Source organism: Somniosus microcephalus, chromosome 8, assembly GCF_052327205.1.
Source record: "Somniosus microcephalus isolate GS21.2 chromosome 8, FLI_Smic_1.0, whole genome shotgun sequence".
Classification (NCBI taxonomy): domain Eukaryota; kingdom Metazoa; phylum Chordata; class Chondrichthyes; order Squaliformes; family Somniosidae; genus Somniosus; species Somniosus microcephalus.
Window position 1 is genome coordinate 34,307,263 of NC_140994.1, and position 23,759 is coordinate 34,331,021.

At 37.6% G+C, this 23,759-nt stretch overlaps 1 protein-coding gene across 5 annotated transcripts in view; it reads right to left on the reverse strand.

The window, feature by feature from the left end:
- Positions 1-23,759, reverse strand: part of vti1a (vesicle transport through interaction with t-SNAREs 1A) — a 329,428-nt gene that overhangs the window by 212,706 nt on the left and 92,963 nt on the right. For 3 of the 5 annotated variants that reach the window (XM_085994501.1, XM_085994504.1, XM_085994503.1), the window contains exons 4-6: positions 12,905-12,988; positions 10,843-10,863; positions 8,079-8,163 (exon numbers count right to left, since the gene is read on the reverse strand). In XM_085994501.1, coding sequence (XP_085850627.1) covers positions 8,079-8,163; positions 10,843-10,863; positions 12,905-12,988 — 190 coding nt within the window. The remainder of the gene's footprint in view (positions 1-8,078; positions 8,164-10,842; positions 10,864-12,904; positions 12,989-23,759) is intronic. The other 2 variants (XM_085994502.1, XM_085994505.1) reach the window with 1 other exon arrangement.

Sequence of the window (23,759 nt, forward strand, 5' to 3'; positions counted from 1 at the left end):
TTTGGACTACGCTTGGAGTGTCACACAACGGTCATCGCATCTGTTGTTTTCCTACCAGTAACTTTGAGCAAAGAGAATGATTTTTGTGCATTTCATACAATTCACAAAGCAAAGGCCATTAAAGTACCTGATAATAAATGAGAATCGATTGCCACCATTTTAAAAGTAAAATCAAGCAGTAACTAAACTGCTATTTATGGTAATGCAGCCTACTTTCAGGATAATGCTAAAATAGCCCTCAATACTCAATTGTTCGCTGAAGAATAATCATTAGAAATAACTCCATATCTCTGAAAGTTCTAGATTACCTCTTAATTGTCAATTCTATTAAATGTAGTAGTTATAAATAGGATTATTTTTTATTTACTATGTTGCATGAAGAATTTGTCCCCACATTAACAATGCGCAAAAGTACAAAACATTTGCAAGTATCCAGCTCTCAATGATCAAATCTGAATTCAAATGAAATCCTCATGGGAGTCAATAGCAATAGAGATCAAGTACATAAATATCACTAAGTGTTGTGGGTTATTTTGCAACAAAGGTTACATTGCAATGTATTTAATTTTGAACCTACAGGATAATCTAAAATGCCGTTTGAGGAAAAAGTAAAATATAAATTGCAAAAATACCATTGAAACAGCTTTATTCATAGAATTTTGCTAGACCAATGCTGAGCTGAATAATATGGGATTCCTGGTTTCAAATTTAGGTTTGGTTTAGGGTGGACATTCAACAAACTTGTAATGATAGTTCAAACCACATAGACAAACCATGCATGGGAAAGTTTTCAGGCGCCAATTAAGTCATTAAAAAAGAGACACTATGAAGCAGATCCAGAATAAGATGTATTGCCATGTCATGTTGATATTAGTCAAGAAGATACTGCGTTTAAAATTCAATTAATGCTTGTGATATTGATTAACACAAAACTTGTGCCTACCATTTTTAAGGTTAATGTTTTTTGTCATTTTGTAGTATTGGAATACAAGTAACAGCTCATCAAGTTCATTGGTTTCAATGGCGCATAGTGCACACATTGGCAAGGAGTGAAAGTAAAATTTGCTATTTATTGCAATCGGAGTATTTAATATAAGCACGTGCTATAAACTGCTGTTTGTCAACTTATCTTATTTTTTCACATTACACTTTGTGTTTCCTGGAAATATATATTCTTGTACTTCATCTCTACAATGTTTACAAAATTTTAATGTATTGATTGCTATCCTCAAGTTACATGTCAACTAAAAAAAAGAGCAAAACAAAATTGAAATAGCAAATAGTGTATAGTGTATGCATGTGGAGAAAATGTTAATCTTCAAGTCAAATTTACATTTACTGTGTACTTACAATGCAAATATTTTGTTTCTCAATTCTTTGGTTATTAAATACATCAACTTGGAATGACAGTATACTTCGACAAAATTTTTTTTTTCATTGATGAGGTTTGTACATCTGTAAACCCATGTTACTTAAAAATTGCAGAATGTTTAAAATACACATCGTAATACCTTAAGCCATGTACTGTAATGATCTTTTCAAACACATTAAGAGGAATAATTTCTCTGCAAAGGCATTCAAAAATATGTAAGTAAAAAAAAAAATTAAGAAATAAATTGTGTTTATTTTGAAAAAACAACTTTTAAACCATTTTCTTTCTTGGCCTGAAATGGTGCTCAGCTGTCACAAGGCTTGGCGACATCTGTTTTTCCTAATTACCAATAGCCTCTTCTTTTTGAGGAGTTTTTCAAAGAAAACCAAATACAAACTATTGAATTCTCTTAAAGCTCTGTGCTCTTTTAGTCTTCTGCTGGCCATATCATGGCGAAGATCACTGCATGTTGAGCCGGTCATTGTGCAGACTGTGTGCTTTGTTTGGGGCATAAATTGGGGTTTGGGCCTTAGCTACCGTAGTTCAAGCGTAAAAATACTTTGCCCATCACACCGTATACTGTTGCCAGCGACCCTCTAAATCCTTGAACCAACTGTGTCCTTTAGTGTCACAACAGATAATGCTGATTTATTACAATGTGTGAGTTTCTACTGATTAAAATAAGCCACAAGCACGTGGTACTGGAATTAGCACATTTAGAAGTCTGTTTCCCACATCCTATTTTGCGCTAGTGCGGCTGATCCCTGCAATTCTACGCGGGTGCAATTTTAATGACTGCTACGTTTTTGATGTTTCGATGAAAAACGCTGCTAGGTGTTTGTGGCAGCACTAGATACCGAGCCTGAATTGCTCTGATTGGAACGCTGTGACACTAGCTCTGTTTACGATACCATCGGTGTCATTTTCCTTTTAACGATAAGACACTTCCCTGACAAGGCTCGATTAGGGAAAAAATTATTATTACATTCACTTTTTTCAGACAGGATAGCGAGATAAACAGGAGCGAGCCTTAGGGAGGAAAAAAGGTGAAGATATGAGAAAAAGCAAATAAAAAAAATTCTTTGCTTCCATCGAACTATTTAATTAATAGAAAAATATCTAGAATATTGCACTAATATTTCATCATTCTAATATGGATTCATTTGCCTTGTTCGTTACCATGCTTTCATTGCTCCTAAATTCCATTTTTTGTAATGTATTTTAGATTTATTTGGCCTTTTTATAATGATTAAATTTTTTTGCGCTGTCCATATTTCACATACACAGCATGAAATGTTATTCATCACACAAAAAGAAATCCCAGATAGCAGACTAGTACTCAATACAGATTTTGCTTAAGCCTAAAGATGGTTAAGTAGATAACTAGACGCAGCACTTTCTTCAAATACGCCAGCTTCTGTTCTATTAATGGGGAAGCTGTGTAGTGAGCTAAAATATACAATACACATGATGTGCCATTTAAAAAATAAAGCTTAATGTACATTGGCATCCTTAGTGTTTTCTCCCCGAGGTTCTAAATTAATGACAATAAAATAATTACATTTTTGTAATTTCTAAGGACTCTGAAGAAGTAAACAGCACCATAGTTTTTCTGAATTCTTGCAGAAGCTAATAGGCATTTTTGCCCTAGAATGCTTTGCATTAAAAGAGAGCAAAATTAGGTTAATCTCAACACTCTAACTGCAGGTTATTGTTAGCAATGCAAGATTAAAAATAATAGGAAGGTGTTAATTTTTTATGTTAGGTTTTGTCTATCCAAGGCAATTATTGGAAGAACAACCAGATCAGATTCTCCAGTTTTACTTCTGTTGACTGAAACATCAATACTGAAGTTACCAGAGGCTAGGGAGAGATCAGAGTGTGATGGTTACAGGAGTACTTGAATACCCATCGTCTGGCACAGCAAGATCTCAAAGTCTCCCATAGGCTTCAAAGAGACCCGATTATTTTTTTTCCGAGACCCTCTGCTTTCCAGTGAAGCTGTAACCATGATTTTTTTCCGCCTAATACCACAGGAAAAAATCAAAACAGGCTAAACAAATTGATGTACTCTTTAATATAGTCAGTGCATCATCATAGGATCTTGTGTCTCGCTTGCTGACAACTTGAGCTCTGTGTACCATACATCTATCACTTTGTTGGCAACTTCAATGCTTCAGGAGAAAAAAAAGCCTCTCAATTGAGTTATTGGCACCTTTGATTGACATAGCCTAATCAGCTTATCTGCACATTAATAAAGCTGATGGCCTGCAGAGCTGGTCTTGTACCCAACCTCAATGAACTTCCAGGAGCGAAAGCCTCTAGGGCCAGCCTAATAGCACCAGAAGCCATTTACTGCTGAATGCTTCCAGAAAGAGCCGAGCAGCAGTGACATGGCTTAAATGTGAAAGCCATTCCATTTGTTTTGAGAGATTTTTATTTCCTGCAATAAAATGTTTTTCCTACTCAGATCATGACCTTTTAATGTTAAGTATCCCTAAAATATTTCACATAATGCCACATTTAATTGTTCAGCCTTAAATACGAACATTTATCCCATGAACACTATTTTCAGTCACCTGCAATGACATTTCAAACTAGCAATAAATAATATACCATATTAGATGTGTAGAAATATTAAGTATTGCGTGATGTTCCGATGACATTACCCAACTGGAATAGATCCCGAGGATACATCTCCTACAGAAGCAGCAGAGACTGGTCACTTTCTACATTTATACTGGATTCATGTTTTATATTTAAAAAAGTCAGCTCCTTCAAAAAAAAAGTCCATACAGATTAAATAAACCAAATTTGTTGCACTGCTAAATTTATTTTACTTACAACGCTGACCTCAATTTACTTGTAACTTTAGCACTCAAACTATGGGCAATTTGTGAATTTAACTCCGTAATACAGTTCTGCTAGTGCAATATCCTACATTTGTTGTACAGGTATGAACAATCATTTCACATCTTAACAGAATCAATATTTCTCACCTGTGAAAATCAAAATTACACACCAAATATCAAACAAAGGGATGCAACTGTGATGTGGCTTGTGATGTAATAGTACTGTATCTTTTAAAGGCTGTTATTCAAATTCTACTAATGTCCAGATGTCATTAGACTAGACTTTGTAGTATGCGTAATTTTAAAGAAAAACTGTAATTCTAATTAACACAATGTTGCTTTAGTTATTCTGCCATTTTACCTTTTTCCAGCATCTCTGCCATTGACCATTACCCAACTAAGTCAGTGGACAAGTGCCCTGCTCCCAGATTGCTCTTACACAAGTCACTAGGAAGTGCACGAGTGTGGTCCTGGTGAACCTTCCCCCTCATCATACCCAGATCCCTGTGGGGAAACTAACCTCTGCTCAATGACAAAACAATCTCTCATTCTCTATTACATATACTACCTATTTTTCTACCACAAAAAAATGGTCCCACTGCACCAGTCTATGATACTGTACACCTTTGAACCTGTTTTCCTATGAAATCACCTGTGCCACTTGTGAACTTCAACCCTCACTGGGTGAAGAAAAATACTGGCAAAAAACAGCAGCCACCAATTGGCATGCAATTTATACTAGCTGAAGCAACAGATGCAGGACACCGCCTGAAATAGATAGAAATTGTATTTATTTTATCAAGAATGAAGAGGTTAGTGGAGAAATACATGGCTGTAATTGAATCTCAGGGTTCTGAAATGATCAGAACCCCTCGATTCAATCGCTGAAATTTATCGGACCGTCAGCCATCTATTAGCCTACATACAGAAGTGTCGCATCTCTCCAAAACAGGGTAATTGATTTCTCCGTAAAACTAACCTCTTATTATCCAAGGTCTAGGATAATGAATGCTTGCAAAACACCGTCATCTAGTCACATAACACAGCCAGGCAAAAAACGCAGAAGCGCAGTGAACACAGTGACAACTGCAAGGAGCAGTAATAGAAGACGTAAACTTCAGCAGGAAAATTCCAAAAGAAAAGCTCCAAAAAGGCAAAATAAAAACTTGTATTTTTATGCTTGGGAGCTGTTGAAGGCTTTAATAAATCAATCTGTAAAAATAGCCTCGTTACAGATCAGAAATTACTTATTCGCCATATAAAACATTTAAAAGAGCTACGTCTGCTTAATAGTGCGTTTGATAAACTAAAAATTATCAGTGTGTTTTTTTTGGTGTGCTTAACCAAGAAAAGCTGCTGGTGTTAGATCATGTTTTTTTTTCCCTTGCCAATATTTTCCCCTCATCTCTTGAAGCTGCCAACTCTTTGCTGGGTTGCACCTCCACAAGCACCACCCATCCGCCAATATTTTGTCAAATGCCCAAACAACCATTATTCAAATGCATGCCTTGATGGTGTGTATCAGCCTGCTATTCCACTATAGGGCTATCACAGCTGTGCCCAATACTGTCTACATATGCAAGCTTCCAGTAGGGGCTGGTGGATAGCAATTAGGAGCAAGAATTCTGGCTGATTTTTAGCTCCCAGACACCAATTGTAGCATCCCTATTGTTGACCCAACTGAGATTGGCTAACGCAATATAATTTAGGGATTAAACATAGAACCTTTCTGTTCTGTATATCTCAGCTACTTAGTTTCAAAATATGGTGCACACAAAAGTATTGCTCACCATGTCAAAACAGGAAGACAAAATGGTTGGCAGTTAGAACTCTATTGACTTATACACTAAAACAAAAAGGCCAGAACTTCGGGTCCCCACGGGTGAGTACACGCTGGGTACTCACTCGTAGGCCCAACGAAAGTGCCGGTTTCGTGCATGCACTGCGCATGCGCGGGAAACCGGAACTTCCGTTCCCTTAAAGGAAGGGGTTCACAGGTCGAACGCGTGCGCCGGAGAGGCAGCGCGTACACCTGGAACTTCCGTTTTTTCCCCAGGTTTTTCCCGGGAGGGTAAGTCTCCAGCAGCTACGCTTATAAAAAGCAGTCGCAAGGCCTGCTTTTATCAAGGTAAGTGGTGAATTAAGTAATATTAAAACATTTTTTCAACAGGTTTATTATTTTTAAATACTTTAAAGAGAGTTAAGTTTATTTTTAGCCACGTTAGAAATTGTAATTAATTTTTTCAAAAATTTAAATTATTGTTTAAATTGTTATTTTATGTCATTTATAGTTATTTTAAAAATGTGATTTAAAAAATTTTTTTATATGAAGTTTTAGTTATGTTTTGGGGCTGAATTGTATTCATAGGTTTGACAGGTCTTCCTGTCAAATCTATGAATACAGATTCCCTGCTACCATTGGCTCTCCATGGCCCATGTGATCCCAGGGGATGCTTCGAACTAACTGCGCCCCTGGGATACGCAAGCACTGCGCGCTGGCAGTTGGAGCAGGCCCAGGATCAGAATCCCACGCGGGCCCACAGCTCAACGGCCGGCGCGCGAGTTAAGTGCAGGTCGGAGGCTTGCACCTGCGGGAAGCCTCCGACCCAAATTTCTGGGCCAAAAATAGATCTCTCTGCTTTTATACCACTCTTGTTTAATTTAAACCAGCATGTAAAAAAATCATCCAGCCTGTTCTTAATTCATTTTAGCTGCATTGGCAACAGTACATACTTATGCTCAACATCTGTAGCTTGCCATTATTTGGAATGACCCCCCAAAAGCTTTATGCATTTTTCTGTTATTGTCTGCAAACACTCTCCCTGCCTCTTCCCCATTCCAACATCTCTGAAAAGCCTGCTTCCTGTTTTTTCCACTCTCCCAGTTAAGCCCTTTGTCAGTACACCATATTTAATGCTTCTTTTACCTCTACCTTCCTTTTGGTACAAGATTCCTCCACCCTCAACTTTCTCCACCCTTCATTAGCTTATTCTGCCCCTCTGTATTGATACCGTTTGGTTTCAGTCTCGTGGCTGCCTCTTTTTCTTACCACTCTTAGTATCATGCACCTGGTTCTGTTCTTGCTATTTTCTTTTTGCCTATCTCTCCATAGGACTTCTCATCTGAATCTCTCTCCTCTGCTGCCAAGATGAATTTGAGGCCTGATTTTGAGTACAGTGCCGCAGAACTGCTCTACCGGACCTCAAGCTTGAATTATACCATTTCTTAGCTTCCCTTCAAAACAAACGTTACACATGAATGGAATGCATGTAAAACTATTTTATTTCTGAGAAGTTTAACCTGAAAACCATGAAATAATGGCTCAGTAGTGAATGCCTATACAAAAATAAATCACCTTCTAAAGTGTATAATGAACAAAGTCCAAATCTGCAGTCCAAAGTCACCAAATTATTTATTTTTGCATTAATCAGTCTTTTGATTATTATTATGCACATACATACACTTTAAAGGCAAATTAAAGTTTTCTTCTGTGCATAAAGTATAACAAAAGAATTAGGTGCAAGATTATAAATGTGGCAATTGCTTAAGAACCACATTTTTCAAATATATATTTTGTGTACAAAAATACTGTGAATTTTCATTTCTGCAAATACTTTGTTTACATAATTATATTCCAACTGAGTATTATTCAGATATACAGAAACCTCAAGAATTGTTTTAGTAGATATTATGCTTTCAAGTTTGAGAGAAGCACAAACACCCAATCGCCTTTCCAATATGTAAACCACATCTATAGCTGCCGCCTTTCCCCCCTTTGAAGTGCACCAGAAATGTCATGTGTTGTGAACACTACTGCATAAGCCAGATAATTTGCTCACTCTCAAAATCCTTACCAGTTTCAACGGTTAGTTGGTATCCAGCCTCCAGTCTCCGTGTTGACCTTTCCAACCGCTCTGTATTATCCAACAGGCATGCTCTCTGAAACAAAATTGTAGATGATTATACACAACACTTAAGTACTAGGTATAATTATATCTAATTTAGTGGTAAAGGAACCATACAGGAACAAAAACACAAGCTAAATTTTGGAGTCAGACAGTATAACAATTTGTAAGTTCAGCTCAAAAGGAGAAATAAAATCTACTTTCTAAAACTGTTCAAACAATTTCATTTCTTCAAGAACCTATTGATATTTTCAATAGATGCCAAGTAAATACCCATTTGCTATTTTTAGTAACTGAAGGTGAAGTAGATGTCATAGCACTAAGTATTTGTAGTATGAAAGCATTTTGATTTACATTAGAATGTAATCAAGGCTAAAGTCTAAATACCATACACCTATAAAGAGCCCTGGAAATAATATTTGCGATAGTGTCAAGACACATAAAAAGGAAAAAAAACTTGGCTTTGTGCGCAGTGAGATTCTTGCAGGTTGGGTTAGAATAAACTAGCGAAGGCATATATTCCCAATTAAATCCCAATTCTTTGCTACAAGTCTGAAATCAACAATTTCCTTGTACTGGACTAAATGAACCAGGATTCTTTTAGCACATATATTAATAACCACTCAGAATTCCAATCAATGAAAACTAATTTAACTACAATTAAGCAATGTAAACATGTAATATGACTCCATCTGAACTGTTATGTTGTACATGCATGTGCATATGCTTTAAAACAATGTGAATTCCTAATATGCACTATTACTAAATAAATAGTATATTATTGCAACCACGTATCAGCTTCAATAATAGTTCACGGATTTGTGTTTCCAAAACAGAAGTTCATTTCAATGGGCTTTTACTTATAGAACACAAACTGTTAAAGATGCTGAATGCCACATTTTCAGTGAAAAAACTAGCGCAATATTTAGATTTGCTACATCTTCTTGATTATTAGAAATATATCACAGTTTGAGAACAATCATATGGTAGTCTTGATCTTTAATAGTTTTTACTTGTATTTTTTCTAACGTGTCTTATTATGGGATCCCTCAGAATTTCACTTGGGATTTTATGCTCATTACAGCAAAATATGGAGTGCTTTGTGAATGCCAGGAGTCTTATTTAAACGGATGTTCCGTTGAATAATTAGGCTCCAATAGTGTGCCACACAAGTTGAAATAAATAGCTGTATAACAAGAGAAGTAGAATTTTAGATAAGCACAACTACAGCACAATTATCATATCTTATATACAAAACATCTGTAACATTTTATTGTCATTGTTACTGTCATCATTAAGATACTCTGGCTTTTTAAGGCCATTCTAAAAATGAAGAAGCCTTTAATCAGTGGACATATCCCTTGACTTTAGTGCATCGTGATAGAATTTGAATATTGGAACTGAAGCTTATTTCCACGAGAAAAACAGAAAAATGTCAAACGAAGCTCAGAAAATGTATTTTAGTTAATGCTATTCAGAATAAATCTGTATCTGTAAATTACAGCAGTGCGGCTACATCACCTTTAAAATGAGTACGCTAATATACATATATTTAAATAACCAAATCTTGAATTTAGGTGAATCAATACAGAAGGTTATTGAAGCATTAAAGTAAAGCTTTTATGTTCTTTGTACACTCTCCTATTGAAAGGAAAAAGTTCTGTCTTTGCAATAATCTTAAATGTGTTAAGTTTATTAATTATAAAGTAAGATTTTTTAAGTTTATTAATTAAAAAAGATAGATTTTTTAAAAGAACTCCTACCGCACAAAAAGAGAGGAGAGGAAAAGAAAGATTTTCACACACAGGACAGGATCCCACTTGCAATGTTGTTTCCTACCACTTTACGCCCATCAACTCTTTTCTTTAGGGAATTTTAATCCTACTTTCTTTCAGGGAAAAAAAAGGCTAGACCCTGGTTTGTCATCCAAGTTCTATTCATGCTGTCAAAAGGCATACAAACTAATCACATGGAAAAAACAAGAGGGGCTACCACATTTCAAGACCATTTTTGAGTTTGACAGTCAGAAGGCTTCACCAAGAACTTTCTTCGCTGACAGATGTCACTTAAAATTGGAGAAATACTTTCTAATAAAAATGGTGCCATATGAACAATCTGAATCATGTCCATAGAAGTGAGTTGCCTTGCTCTAATGAGCCCCTATGGATCTCCCTGATGCAGCTGTATTGACATGCTCACTTAAGCTAATACACCTAGACCAAGATGCCTTGGTGCCTTGAGCACTGACAGTCTGGGATACTGACAGTGTATCTTGCTTCAATCTTCAAAGGAGAAGTGATTAGAATGTTATCATTACCATTCGAAACGTGATTTTCCTATTCCCTCCTGGCAGAGGTGACATATCTGTGAGATGTGGCCAGCAGATCGCAGCAGCTAAAGCCACTTCAAAGCTTCCCTTGAAATTTTTTTCGAAATCATTAGAACAATGTGTTCAGATCAACGCAGATAGGACCTGATGTGAAGGTCAGACACATTGCAATAACAATCTATACTAATTAATCTAGCTCTTCAAATAGTGAGTATACTTGTTTTGGATAAATTATACTGATTACCTTACATAACATAAAAACAAAATGTAAAGAAATCCTGTAGGGTTGGTAACATGGTTCTCAAAAAATTAACAGTTGACAGAAAACACCAATATTTTCCAAACAAACACAGATACCTAAACAACAAACAAGGATGCACTCACCTCTTCACGCAATTTTATCAACTGTGAACGCACAGAAAGATGAAAAGGAAAGAAATGGCAGGGATGAAACATCTGTCATACAGTTGGGTAGAACATTAACTATGACAATTTATCTGTTTACATACTTAGTATTAAGAAATCATAGAAGAGCCTCTTTAAAGAGCCTAAAAAGGCTCACGCAAAGAGAATTTTCAAAATCATATTTTGAAAGAACAAAGATTAGTTCTTCCTTTGTCAACACAGACGGTTACAATCATTTCTCTCTTGTTTAGTACGCGAGAGATATGTTTGCCGCAATCTTCAAAGAGAGAACGAGGGGCTTCATAGCAATGATTTTAAAGAGGTAAAGAGAGTGTAGAGCATTATTTCAAGGTGCTGATGTGCAGATCCTATTGTAATCGTCTATTTAACAGCTACAATTAAAGACAAATCTTACCAGCAGCTACTGTGAAACCAAACACATACAACATGTTCCATCAATGGGGCTAACTGCACCAATTTGCACACAGGTATGCATTTTAATTCTTTGAATCCATGAGGTAAAAAAGCTGCTTTAAAAAAAACTCAAACACACAGCGCAAAATTCAAAAGGGGGAGAGGATAGTGCAGCAGGTAAAAGAGATGACAAACCACAACAGCAGTAAAAGGAAACAAGGAACGAAAAGTACTTTATCGTGAGATATTTTTGGTAAACTATCTTATAGAAATATACAATGCTGTTATTCACTTAACATAAAACAAACACTATTCAATGATATGATTGTCAAAGTGCCTTGTGCTTTGCAAGACAGCGAAAGTCTTTTTTAAGTCACCACCTCAAAATGACCAGAATGCTCAATGGGCCAAAATGCAAAACTAAGCAGGAGAGATGACCTGTTCTCTGGTCATAACCATAAGTACTACGAAGCATGGCGCAGCTGTTTTATAATAGAATCCAAACAAAATGCGCTCTATCTTGTTTGTGCTGCCTGGCTGATTTTAAAGCTTCTCCATGGATTTGAGGATGGTTTTGCAATGGGCTTTAGGTTTTGTTTCGTACCATGCCGAGGTACGTATTAATTCATATTAACAAAAAAAAAGTATTCAACTAGACAAGACAACGGTATACTGGAAGCGCTATGCAGTCTGAAATTTTACGATTACATTTTGCATTTTCTTCATTATCATCATTAAGAACGGGGTACTGCCATTTCAGTTATGATAATCACGGGATTTTCAAACAAAGATTTTCAATATGGTATTCGATACGAGTGGTAATCTGTTCTTTGTAACCTGAAAAATCTGGTACGCGCTGGTTTGAACCGGCAGAATCTCTAGTGGCCAGACTGCTGCTGTGACTGAAATCGAAACTGCGCCGCAGTATGTGAAGAGCACGTGATGCGCGAAACTACAGAATTATGAAAAGCGATAACGCCAATTCCTTCTCTGCCCGCATACAGATAACGAATAAATGCTGAACTCTATTAAATGTCCTTTACACATTATCGCTAGGGGAACACACAATTTTCAGAACTTATAAAGGTTCACCATTCATTTCGTTATAAATCCATGCCATGCAACTAACAGATTTGTTGCTCATAATGATCAGCTCTGCCAGGCTATATGAGATGATACTGACCTCCTTTAGATCTTCGGGAATTAAATTGACCGGCATCAACCCCTGCGCTAAAACTGCAGTATGGTGTATTTCTTGCACAGTAAGCCCCCATAGCATTATCGCTAGAGCTCACTACTTCACAGGTTCCTGCCATATTACTTGCATTAATAAAATAAACAAACTCATAAGCAAAGTTTGACATCTTCTAAGCTGGAAATTTGCTCGTGAAATAAAAAAAATCTCTCAGATAAAATTTGGAAGGTCTAACATGTCTTCTCTGTACTATGATTAAAACTTAAACGGTTTAAAATCGAAGGTTTGTTGTTGCTTAGCTTTGCATTAAACAATGTATTTCCACTTGAGTTGCTGTTAATGCTGTTAGTGAGCAGCTTGAGAAGACGTACTAGTCGCTGACCTTCATCACCCTCAAGCCACCCACAAGGGTATGCTGATTAGTGGCCTTACCTGGTTCTCGGAGGTATTCCCATCATCCCCTAGGAGCTCATTTCGAAGGTTTACCTCATCACTGTAGGCGATCCGTGACCTTTTCTGGAAACGAAAGGAAAAAGAGCAAAACTTGTGTTAGAAAGTAGGCTTACGAATTACTATAAGCATAGTCTTCCTACAGCAGCAGAGCCCCCTAATGGACCATCTATACAAAACAGATCCACTTTAGCAGTTTAGCGCTTATGTATGACAACTGTTTCTGGATAGATGCATAGGTAAAGAGACAAAGCACTTATCATCCAGAATTTGGGATTCAGCGCACAATCGTTTGCAAAAGTTGGTTTATTCTATTGCTTTCACATCACCCACACAACTTTTTTTGGGGGCAGCATGGGGAATGGGAGGAGGGAGATAAAAACATTAAGGGCTCAACTGCTCAACATTTTAAAATCAGTTCACACAGATGACTAATTTTAAGAGAAAGCACATTTTATTCTTCTTGAAAACTATTCAGGATTTCTAGTATTTACTTTCCAAAGTGCAGTGCTGGTTAAAGAATGGATGCTTTTTGCAAACATTAAAAGTTAGTCAAGCTGTCATCATTTGAACAGAGAACAAAAAGGAGTATATTTGTTCCATACTTCATGAAAAATACAAAGCTTTCAACAAGACTAAGTTCAAAGTATGGTGAAAAATAATTTGTTTAGTCAACTGAATTACAAGTCTTTACAAACACAACAAATTTGAAAATAAATTGTTAGTTAGCCTAGCACATGTTTGTTACTCAGAATAATATTTAAAAATATATATTTTTTGAAGAATCACCACAAACAGCTAAACACAATTAGCCAATCCGTTTCTAATTCCTTGCTATTCTCAGCTTTTTTTCCCAATGGAAAATCAAAACAGGAAAATGATTAAAAGACAGAGGCATTAAAAAGAAAAAACATATGGTAGACCAGAAAAGTTCCTGTATTAAATGGGTTAACTATTTAATTACAATAATGTCTAATATTTAAGTAAGAAAGCTATGAAAACATATGTAGTTACCAAACATTACAAGGTTTCCAACAGAAAACACAAATCAATGTATGTTGATGGAAGCCTGAGTTCAGGGGAATAAAAAGGTTACATACATAAATCCTACATTCCAATATATAAAATTGTTATAACTGGTAACCATGACATCACAAGTATTCCTTAGTTCTTCATAAAATTGGATATAATGAGTAAAAATGTTTTTGAATACTTTCATCAGAAAAAAATAACTGTTTTCATTTAAGCATGCACCTCAACTATTCTTGATGCTTCATCACCTCATCAACAGAATTGATGAGGTGATGAACTGTAGGCAGGCTACATAACGGAAAACAATTGAATACTCCAAGTCAGCTTCAAAATTATTGCAGATTTCCACAAGTGAGCAAGACTTGAAAACTCAGAAGTTATGAAAGTCTTCCTCACAACTGGAATTAACTAGATATCTAAGTTCTTCCATTAGATAAAACTGTTTTAACCATCAAAGGATAAAAATAAAGTTTTTTTCAACTGTTTTTCTTAAAAGCAACTATTAATAGCAAAGCACATTTTAATACTTCCCTTATTGTTATGTGAGAAGAGCAGGGAAGGAAGTGTTGTGCTGGATCGGAATGAAAAGGGCAGCAGCAGCTTGTGGTGAGAGTTGAGGCCTGGCAGGGGAGCCTTGCAAGAGGCACAATGTGAACTATTTGAAACACAGCCGTGCTTCAGTTTTTTAAAACTCAGTAGCCACTTTTTTTCTCACCAACCTTCTTTCCACAAATATTAAACCTTCATAGATAGTGTTATGGGCATTTTCAAAAGAGGTAGGATAACTCGCAGTTAAATATGGAGAAGACTACAGCCCAGAGGTTGTCGTGCCAGCCTGGTCAAATGGGCATTCGTGGGATGAAACATAAAACAGATTGAAATCTATTAAGACTAAAATGAAAATATAAATTGTTGGTTATGCACTGCTTATGCAAACCATTGCAAAAAAATACAACTAACAGCTGATCAAAATTCCAACAAATTTGAGGCTCCACTAACAGTCCCACTGGTTTTAGCCATTTGTATTTAACAGCTACAAACTTCGATATGTGCAACAATTCAGTTTATTTAGACAACATGCCCAATGAAGAAATGCACTGTTGGGTGTATGATTCCTATTTGTTGAGTTAATCTCTAGAACAGGTTTCAAAACTATTGCAAATGTAATACAATAAAGAGTGCAGAAATTGAAAGTTGCAAAGACAATTTGGTAACTAGTGCACACATTTTAAATTCTAAATTCATGAATTAAAATAAAATGCAGTACCACGTGTAACTTTAAAAAAATCTTTGATCAGTCAAAAACAGATTTACCTGTAATCTACACAATGATGCAGCATGAATCAGTAATTCACTAATCCGTGGGAATTTTAAGATTATACCATATAATTAATTAAAGTAAATCAAACTATCTTCCCCCTCATCAGCCTTGGCTCAGTAATAGCATTCTCGCCTCAGAGTCAGAAGGTCGTGGGTTCAAGCCCCACTCCAGAGACTGGAGCACATAATCTGGGCTGGCACTTTAGTGCAGTACAGGAAACTTTGGTTTATCCGGAGGTTGAATGTCCGGAAACCTCGATCCACCGGCAGAAATCAGGAGCCGTTTTGTTAGGTTTTTTTTCTTCTCGTGGCTTTTTTTTTTCCCCAACAGTCAGGGTCTGCAAAGTCTCTCTGAAGCTGTTGCTAAGCTACAGAGATGCTTACAAGGTACGGGCCGACTGTTTAGAAGCTGTTGCTAAGCAACAGTGTTTGTTGCCAGATACGGAGCTGAAAACCTCCGTATGCTTCAACATTAGCGCTGGTTTGTCCGGCAGTTTTGTTAGATCGGTAACAGCTCGGTCCCGTCGGTGCCGGATATCACAAAGTTTCCTGTACTGAGGGAGTCTTTCAGATGAGCTGTTAAACCGAGGCCCCCTCTGCTCTCTCACGTGGACGTAAAAGATTCCATGGCACCATTCGAAGAGCAGCAGGGGAGATCTCCCTGTGTCCTGGCCAATATTTCTCCCTCCACCAACATCGCTAAAACAAATTATCTGGTCATTTATCTCATTGCTGTTTGTGGGACCTTGTTGTGTGCAAATTGGCTGCTGTATTTCCCTACATTATAACAGTGATCACACATCAAAAGTACTTCTTTGACTGAAATGCGCTTTGGGACGTCCTGGGACAGTGAAAGGCACTATAAAGGCAAGTTCTTTGTTTTTTACTTTCTTTATCAAATATTTCCAGTGTTCTGTCCCGGTTCATTTTGATCTCAGTAAAAGCTGTATACATTAAACATTTGTAATATATTACACTATAGCGTCCCAAAAGCTAAATTGTATATTATGAAAGGAAACGTCACAACATTTGTGCCAGGTTAGACATTTCAAATGGCATGTCCCACCATGAAGAAGTAGAAAATTCTTTAAAATGAACCTTGTATGTAAAACAAATGTTTCACTACTAATGTACAAAATCTTAATTTCTTCCACACCCCACAATTTTTTCCCTCTTTCGAAGGCATCAGGTCATCCTGAGGCACAGTCTTGCAAGATACTGGCAGACCCCCACTTCCTCACTCAAGTAGCCAGTTTTCCAGTGTGAGCAGGGTATTCAACTGTTGGTTACATAGCAACCGAGCCTAATTATATCCTCACCCGACAGTAACATGCACACCTTTCTAGTAAAGATCACTGGATAGCAGTTGGGAGCATGGACTCTGGCTGATATTTCCCCTTCCAAGACTATCCGCACTGGATTCTAATTGTAGCACCACTATCACTGCCCCAGTTCATATCTACTAAATCAACACAAAGCAGTGATCAAACCTGGTGCATCGATAAAACAACAAATGCTGATTTTACCATACAGATGGCTCGAGTCTCCATTCCAAATTCATTTAAGACATAAGCTTATCTCAACAGAAACTAAAAAGAGAGATATGGATTTATTAGAATTTCTGTTACATACCAAGACACAATACCGTAGGAGGTTACATGATCCAAATCAACAAGTAACATCACAAGGTGCCACTTTAAACAATAACAAATAAACATACATCTGTAGAATACCAACATCACACTAAGCTATGCCAGTCATCTCCTTGGGCACAGAGAAGGCCTTTGATGCCATTTACTCCCAAATTGACAAGACTTCATTGGGTGAGTACAAACGATATAGTCCAACTCTGGCACTCATACTCACAAATAAACTGCTTCTACACCCATTGCCACTTGGCCTGGATAAGAGGCAAGGATGTACACACTGCTCATTTCTATTAATCTTGAAGCCTCTGGCTCAGACAATATGGCTTTCTTTGCCGATCAAAGGGGTTAAAGGTCAGCAGGACATAGCATCATATAGACATTGCTTCGGTGTTCATGAAGGATTCAGAGGTTGAGCCCAACATCATTAAAAAATTATTGAACAATTCTCAAACATATTGGGCTGCCAAATCAATTGGACAAAACCCCAATGCACCAAGCCAGTTGAGTTGAAGTATTTTGTTTAATGGAAGCAGGTAGCTTCTAAACATATCTAATTAACTCCAGCCCCCAACCAAAGACAATTCTGAGGATATTTCTCAAAAATCAAGCGGTTTCTTGTCCATGTCTTCATGGAGACAACCTGATTGCATTCAAATAAATAAGTAAAAATTCAACCAGTCAATTCAAGTGGAATTTTATTATCGCTCACACATATGTTTTGAAAGCTTAACAAAATAGTTTCTATGGATGGAGAGAATTTCAAAAATCAGGCTATAGAACTTGATATGTAAAAATGCCTTTCAATTTAGAAAGTGATTATTAGGTCATTTAGCTGGAGACGAAAGGGTGAAGTAGATGTGGACAAAACAGAAGAGTTGTACCTAGGCCTCTATAGAAGATGAACTCTTTTTCTGATGAGTCAATTCTACATTTATACACTTTCTTCAGATCTGATACCCCCAGTGCTCACAACCTCCAGTCTTTCTGCCGTGCAATGGATGAATCATTATACCTTGATCTCCTCCATGCCCTTCACTGGGGCATTGAAAATTCTGTTTCCTTCAATTAATACACAGTTCCTCATGTCTTTTGCAAGGCTAAACAACAGTTATCACCCTAACCTTCGCTCACCCCATCCTTACCCTTCAGCCATCAACGTACTTAATTTCACTATCTCAGTTCAAATGAAACTTACATATCTTTTTCTAAAGACATCAAGAGTCTGTTTCTTCTTTCATGTTCAATATTTATTCATGTTGAATATTTATTTTCACCTCAGCAACTCAAAACTACTAAAGTGTTCTTGTAAACTTAAAAAATATATAAACAGGCTCTTCCTCTTCCCTACATCCCATGCTATTGAAATAGAGACTCAGTTTCCTACTTATACTTATTCTTTCCTCAAACCTCAAAACTGTGAAACCTTACTCCATCTTTATCACCCTTCTGAAAACTTAGGTTTTTAAAAAAAAAGCCAGGCTTGGCATCATCCCGGTTTATCACCTTATTGCTTCTTAATCTAATCTTTTCAGGGTCCTACACAATGACCTTTGCATTTCATCTTTGTTTCTCAACATAAAAAAAAGTAAACACAACTTTTGGATGCAGTGCAGAAAATATCTGAATTGCAGAGGAAAAAGAAGTTTCACCAAAACTAGACAATCCCTTTTTGTCTCGCCCCCCCAGAAAGGTAACTCAGAGTTGAAGTTTGGCGACATGCCTCACATAGTAAATTATGAGGAGCAGGAACATAGGTGAAGGCGAAGGATCTGTTTTGCGGACAAGGCCTGGCAGATTTTGGTAGACGTTAAAGAGATATGTTTTAACCAGTACAGTATTTACAGGTGGAATTGGTGCCAGATCATTGGTATTGAAACACAGAAAATAGGAGCAGGAGTAGGCCATTCGGCCCTTCGAGCCTGCTCCGCCATTCAATGAGATCATGGCTGATCATCCAATTTCAGTACCCTGTCCCTGCCTTCTCCCCAAATCCCTTGATCCCTTTAGCCTCAAGAAATATATCCAACTCTTTCTTGAATATATTTAATGAACTGGCCTCCACCGCCCTCTGTGGCAGAGAATTCCACAGGTTCACCACTCTCTGGGTGAAGAAATTCCTCCTCATTTCAGTTCTAAATGGCTTACCCCTTATCCTTAGGCTATGACCCCTGGTTCTGGACTCCCTGGCCATCAGAAACATCCTTCCTGCATCTAGTCTGTCCAGACCTGACAGAATTTTATAGGTTTCGATGAGATCCCCTCTCAATCTTCTAAACTCCAGTGAGTATAAGCCCAATCGACACAATCTCTCCTCATACGTCATTCCTGCCATCCCAGGTATCAGCCTGGTGAATCTTCACTGCACTCCCTCCATGGCAAGAACATCCTTCCTCAGGTAAGGTGACCAAAACTGCACACAATACTCAAGGTGCGGTCTCACCAAGGTCCTGTACAACTGTAGCAAGATATCCTTGTTCCTGTACTCGAACCCTCTTGCTACGAAGGCCAACATATCATTTGCCTTCTTAACCGAAGTATAGAGTTGCAGGCTCCTAAACAATGAGGGATATGCAAGTGACTTTGACTCCAGGAAGATCAACATGACCGACCAATGAAAAGGACATGAGAAAAAGAACTGGGTAAAATTATATGGCATGTGCTAGCATGCTTCATGGACTGGATACAAGGGAAAAAATATTCCAAGGGTCTGGGGTCTTAATCTGTGTGACATTGCGTAACCCAGTCATAGAAGCAGTGGCCATTAGGCCAGCTCCAAATAGTGTTATCCAAATAATACCATCACTGAAAGAAAGCTCAGATAGAAATTCAAATTCAGCTCCACTAACCAAAATATTTTCATGAATCATTTTTTTTAAATTTTTTTATACTGTTTTCAATTTCTTCCTTCTCAATCCGGGTCAATTTTTAACATCTCTTCTATTTCAGCTTGTTCTTCTTATACAGAGAATACTAATAAGGCACAAAAATAGGGACTCTGATAATGAGGAACAGGTGATCGACAAGCGCAAAAATTGCACAAGTGCCACTCAATTGTGGTTAGCAATTTTGCTGACCCATGTTTAAATGGCTCTCATTACCAAAACTAAAAGCCAACTAAAGGGCTGTATTTTTAAGCACTGTAAGTTACAGTTGAGTGAAGACATGAATTGGGATTTGTTCTGTACATTGAAGAATAGTGCAAAATAGTTCAATCTAGCATAGGCCATGTAGAATTCACCCCGCAGCATGTGTTTGAATTTCACAAATGCTGTATCACAATAATGTAACATAATATTTTGCAGAACTATTATAATCAATAGCAAAATACAAAGCTGTTTTGAATCCCTACTCAATTGTAGTTTTTATTATTTTAAATGATTATGATCTTACTGCAATACAAATTTCTAAATTTGCAGACAACACCAAATTTTGGGGGTGGGGGGGATAGTCAATACTGAGGAGGACTGCAACTAATTACAATAAGACATTAAGGGGGAAAAATTCAGTTGTTTGCGCCTCCCGTTAGCGCCTTAAGAGGGCGCTAATGGGGCGCAGCGATGTTTGCGTTGCTCGCGAAATTAACTAGACATTTTGCGGCGGCGCTAAACACTACCGCCACGATCTCCTGCGCTGGCAGATCGTGATGTCAGTCGAGTGCGCAACGCCCCGGTAGTGCCCCGTACCGGATATTGAGTGGTGCCCCCTGCCTTACCGCCTGCCGCTAGCAACAACAGGTTGAGGGGAGTGTTTTGCAGTCAGAAAGGGACTGGGGGAGCGCTATTTAAAGGCGACCGCTTCCTGCCTTTTTTTGTTGGTGACATTTTTGCACCACGCATTCTGAGAGAGAGCGAGAGAGAGAGAGAGACTTCTGGAGAGATTCAACGCTGTGTGAAGGAGTTTTGAGTACTGAGCAGCACTTTGCAGGTTTATTTTGATTTGCCCTTCCTTGCTTCGCCAGCGCTCTGAGGTAGCGCCTCGCTCCTCGGCCTTTGCGCCTTAAGACAGGTGTGAAGCACCTGATTTAGCGCTCCAATCACCTCCAGGGGCGATAAAAGCCAAGTTTGCCGTCGGAGGTGATAATTATCGCCAGGCGCTAAACTTTGTGCACGGCCGATAATGGCGCCCCAAACGGGGCGATACTGAATTTTTCCCCCTAATAAATTTGCAGAATGGGCATATATTTGGCAAATTAATTTCAACACAAATCAGTGTACGGTATTACATTTTGATAAGAAAAATAGGGAGGTCACATATTACTTGGAAAATAAGAATCTAAATGGGGTAAAAGAGCAAAGGGATCTCGGAGGACAAATACATAAATCACAAAGTATCGACACAGGTTAACAAGGCCATAAAAAAGCAAACCAAGCACTAGGGATTATTTCTAGAGGGATAGAATTGAAAAGTAGTGAAGTTATGCTAAACTTGTATCAAACTTTGGTTAGACCACACTTGGAGTACTGCGTACAAATCTGGTCGCCATATTATAAAAAGGATATAGAGGCACTAGAGAGGGTGCAGAGAAGATTTACAAGGATGATACCAGAAATGCGAGGGTATACCTATCAGGAAAGGATGAACAGGCTGGGTCTCTTTTCTCTTGAAAAGAGAAGGCTGAGGGGTGACCTAATAGAGGTCTTTAAAATCATCAAAGGTTTTGATAGAGTAGAAAGAGAGAGAGTGTTTCCACTTGTGGGGAAGAACAAAACTAGAGGCCTTCAATATAAGACAGTCACCAAGAAATCAAATAGGAAATTCAGAAGAAACGTCTTTACCCAGAGAGCAGTGAGAATGTGGAACTTGCGACCACAAGGTGTGGTTGAAGCGATTAGTATCAATGCATTTAAGGGGCGGTTAGATAAGCATATGAGGGAGAAGGGAATAGAGGGTTATGCTGATAGAGTTAGATGAGGAAAGATGGGAGGAGGATCTAGTGGAGCATAAACACCAGCATGGACTAGTTGGGTCAAAAGGCCAGTTTCTGTGCTGTATATCTGATGTAATCCTATATAAATGATGGACTGGCTTCCAAACCATCCAGAAATCACCAGATGTCTTAATTTTGAATACTAGAAGCTACACTGCAGCCCATTTAGAGAAAAGTACTGTAACTTTAAGTACCAATGATTTATAGAAGATTATTTACACCATAAAACCATTGTTACAGAAATGTTACAGCATGTCATACCATTCAAACACAAAAGAAATTCTGTATCTTGTATAAAATGCCCACTGGGCTGAAATATTATCTGACTGGTAATCAGAATCTCAGTATAGAAGTTAAAATGGGCCAAATAAAGTTAGTCTGCAGCATTATAAGAAACTGAAACCATTTGTACAGTAGCCATATCACAGTCAATTATTTAATAATGCATTAAATCACAATGGGTGGCTTAAACCCTTTGCTGTATGCTTACTTCTGGCTTTCTCCCCCCTCTTAACAAAATATTTATAAAGAAAGGACAATGCCAAATTAGGCACAGTACTATTTTGGTCTATTGATAAAACAGATCACCAGATGAGCAAATGTATCAATAAAATATTATTCCCCTCTCCTATATACACATACATATCATGGCAAGTATTCAACTGGCAGAGCAAGTAATGTCATAGGTTCACTACAGTGTAGCTTCAAGATTCATAACACATTTTATTAATAGTTTATGAGTTCTATACTTAGAGTAGTCAGTCAAACCAAGTCTTCCACTGTTCTATGCCTTAGCTGTCAGTTGCTATTATCTACCAATATGGCAATAATGTGCATAGCACATGTTCTTCACTCAATACAAAATCCCCCAAAAGTGAAAAGTATGACAATTAAAGTCCAGCCCTCAAGGAAGTAATGTTCTAGTGGCATGTTAAATTAATACAAAATGTAAGGCAAGACAAAAAACATTTACAATTCGGTGTTAAAATGAAAAACGACTATATTGCAGCACAAACACAAAAATACTTGGGTTAGAGCGTGTTAATTCACTCTAGGAAGGTAATTTTAAAGTTAACCAACAGCGACGGAGAAAATCAAAACCTTTTGTAAGAAAATGACCCAAATATGCATATCAAAAGCCAAGAAGAGCCAGTGACACAGGAAATATACAGGAAACTTTCTGGTATCCGGCACTGACGGGACCGAGCTGGTGCCGTTAGATCAAAACTGCCGTATAAACCAGCTCTAATGTTAAAACATACAGAGCTTTTCAGCTCCGTGTGAATCAACAAACCCTGTTGCTTAGCAACAGCTTCAAAACAGTCGGCTGCAGCTGCAAGCGTCTCTAGCTGAAGCTGTTGCTTAGCTACAGACCTGGCAGAGCCTGACTGGGGAAAAAAAGCAACGAGAAGTAAAAAAAACTTATAGAAAACGGCTCCTGAATTTTGCCGGTAGATAGAGCTTTCCGGACTTTTAACCTCTGGTTAAATGAAAGTTTCCTGTATTAACAAATAGACAATGACCAGGTAAATGAAAACAAAAAGAAATCCTAATGTCTTTGATCAAAAGTTTAAAAATCATGTGGTCTATTAAGCGCTTCAAAATTCTACACTGCATACAAGCATTGTTGATTGGGTGGCCAATGTGGCATTGCCCCATTAATTTTCTTTTCCTTTTAATTAGCTGGCAGCAGTTCTAGTTTGCCAAACTACTTTACATCAGGAATTTTATTTCACTGTATGCAAACAAATGAGCAAAAAGGTAAATAAAAACAGTGATTTCTTGATACAGTATATGACGTAAGAAAACTACTAGGCACTTGGTCTAAGCATTAAACAAAGCTTTAATCAACTGTTTTACAATATGGAGGTCTAGTTGTGTCCTTCACTAGTTCCTGTTAAGAACGTCC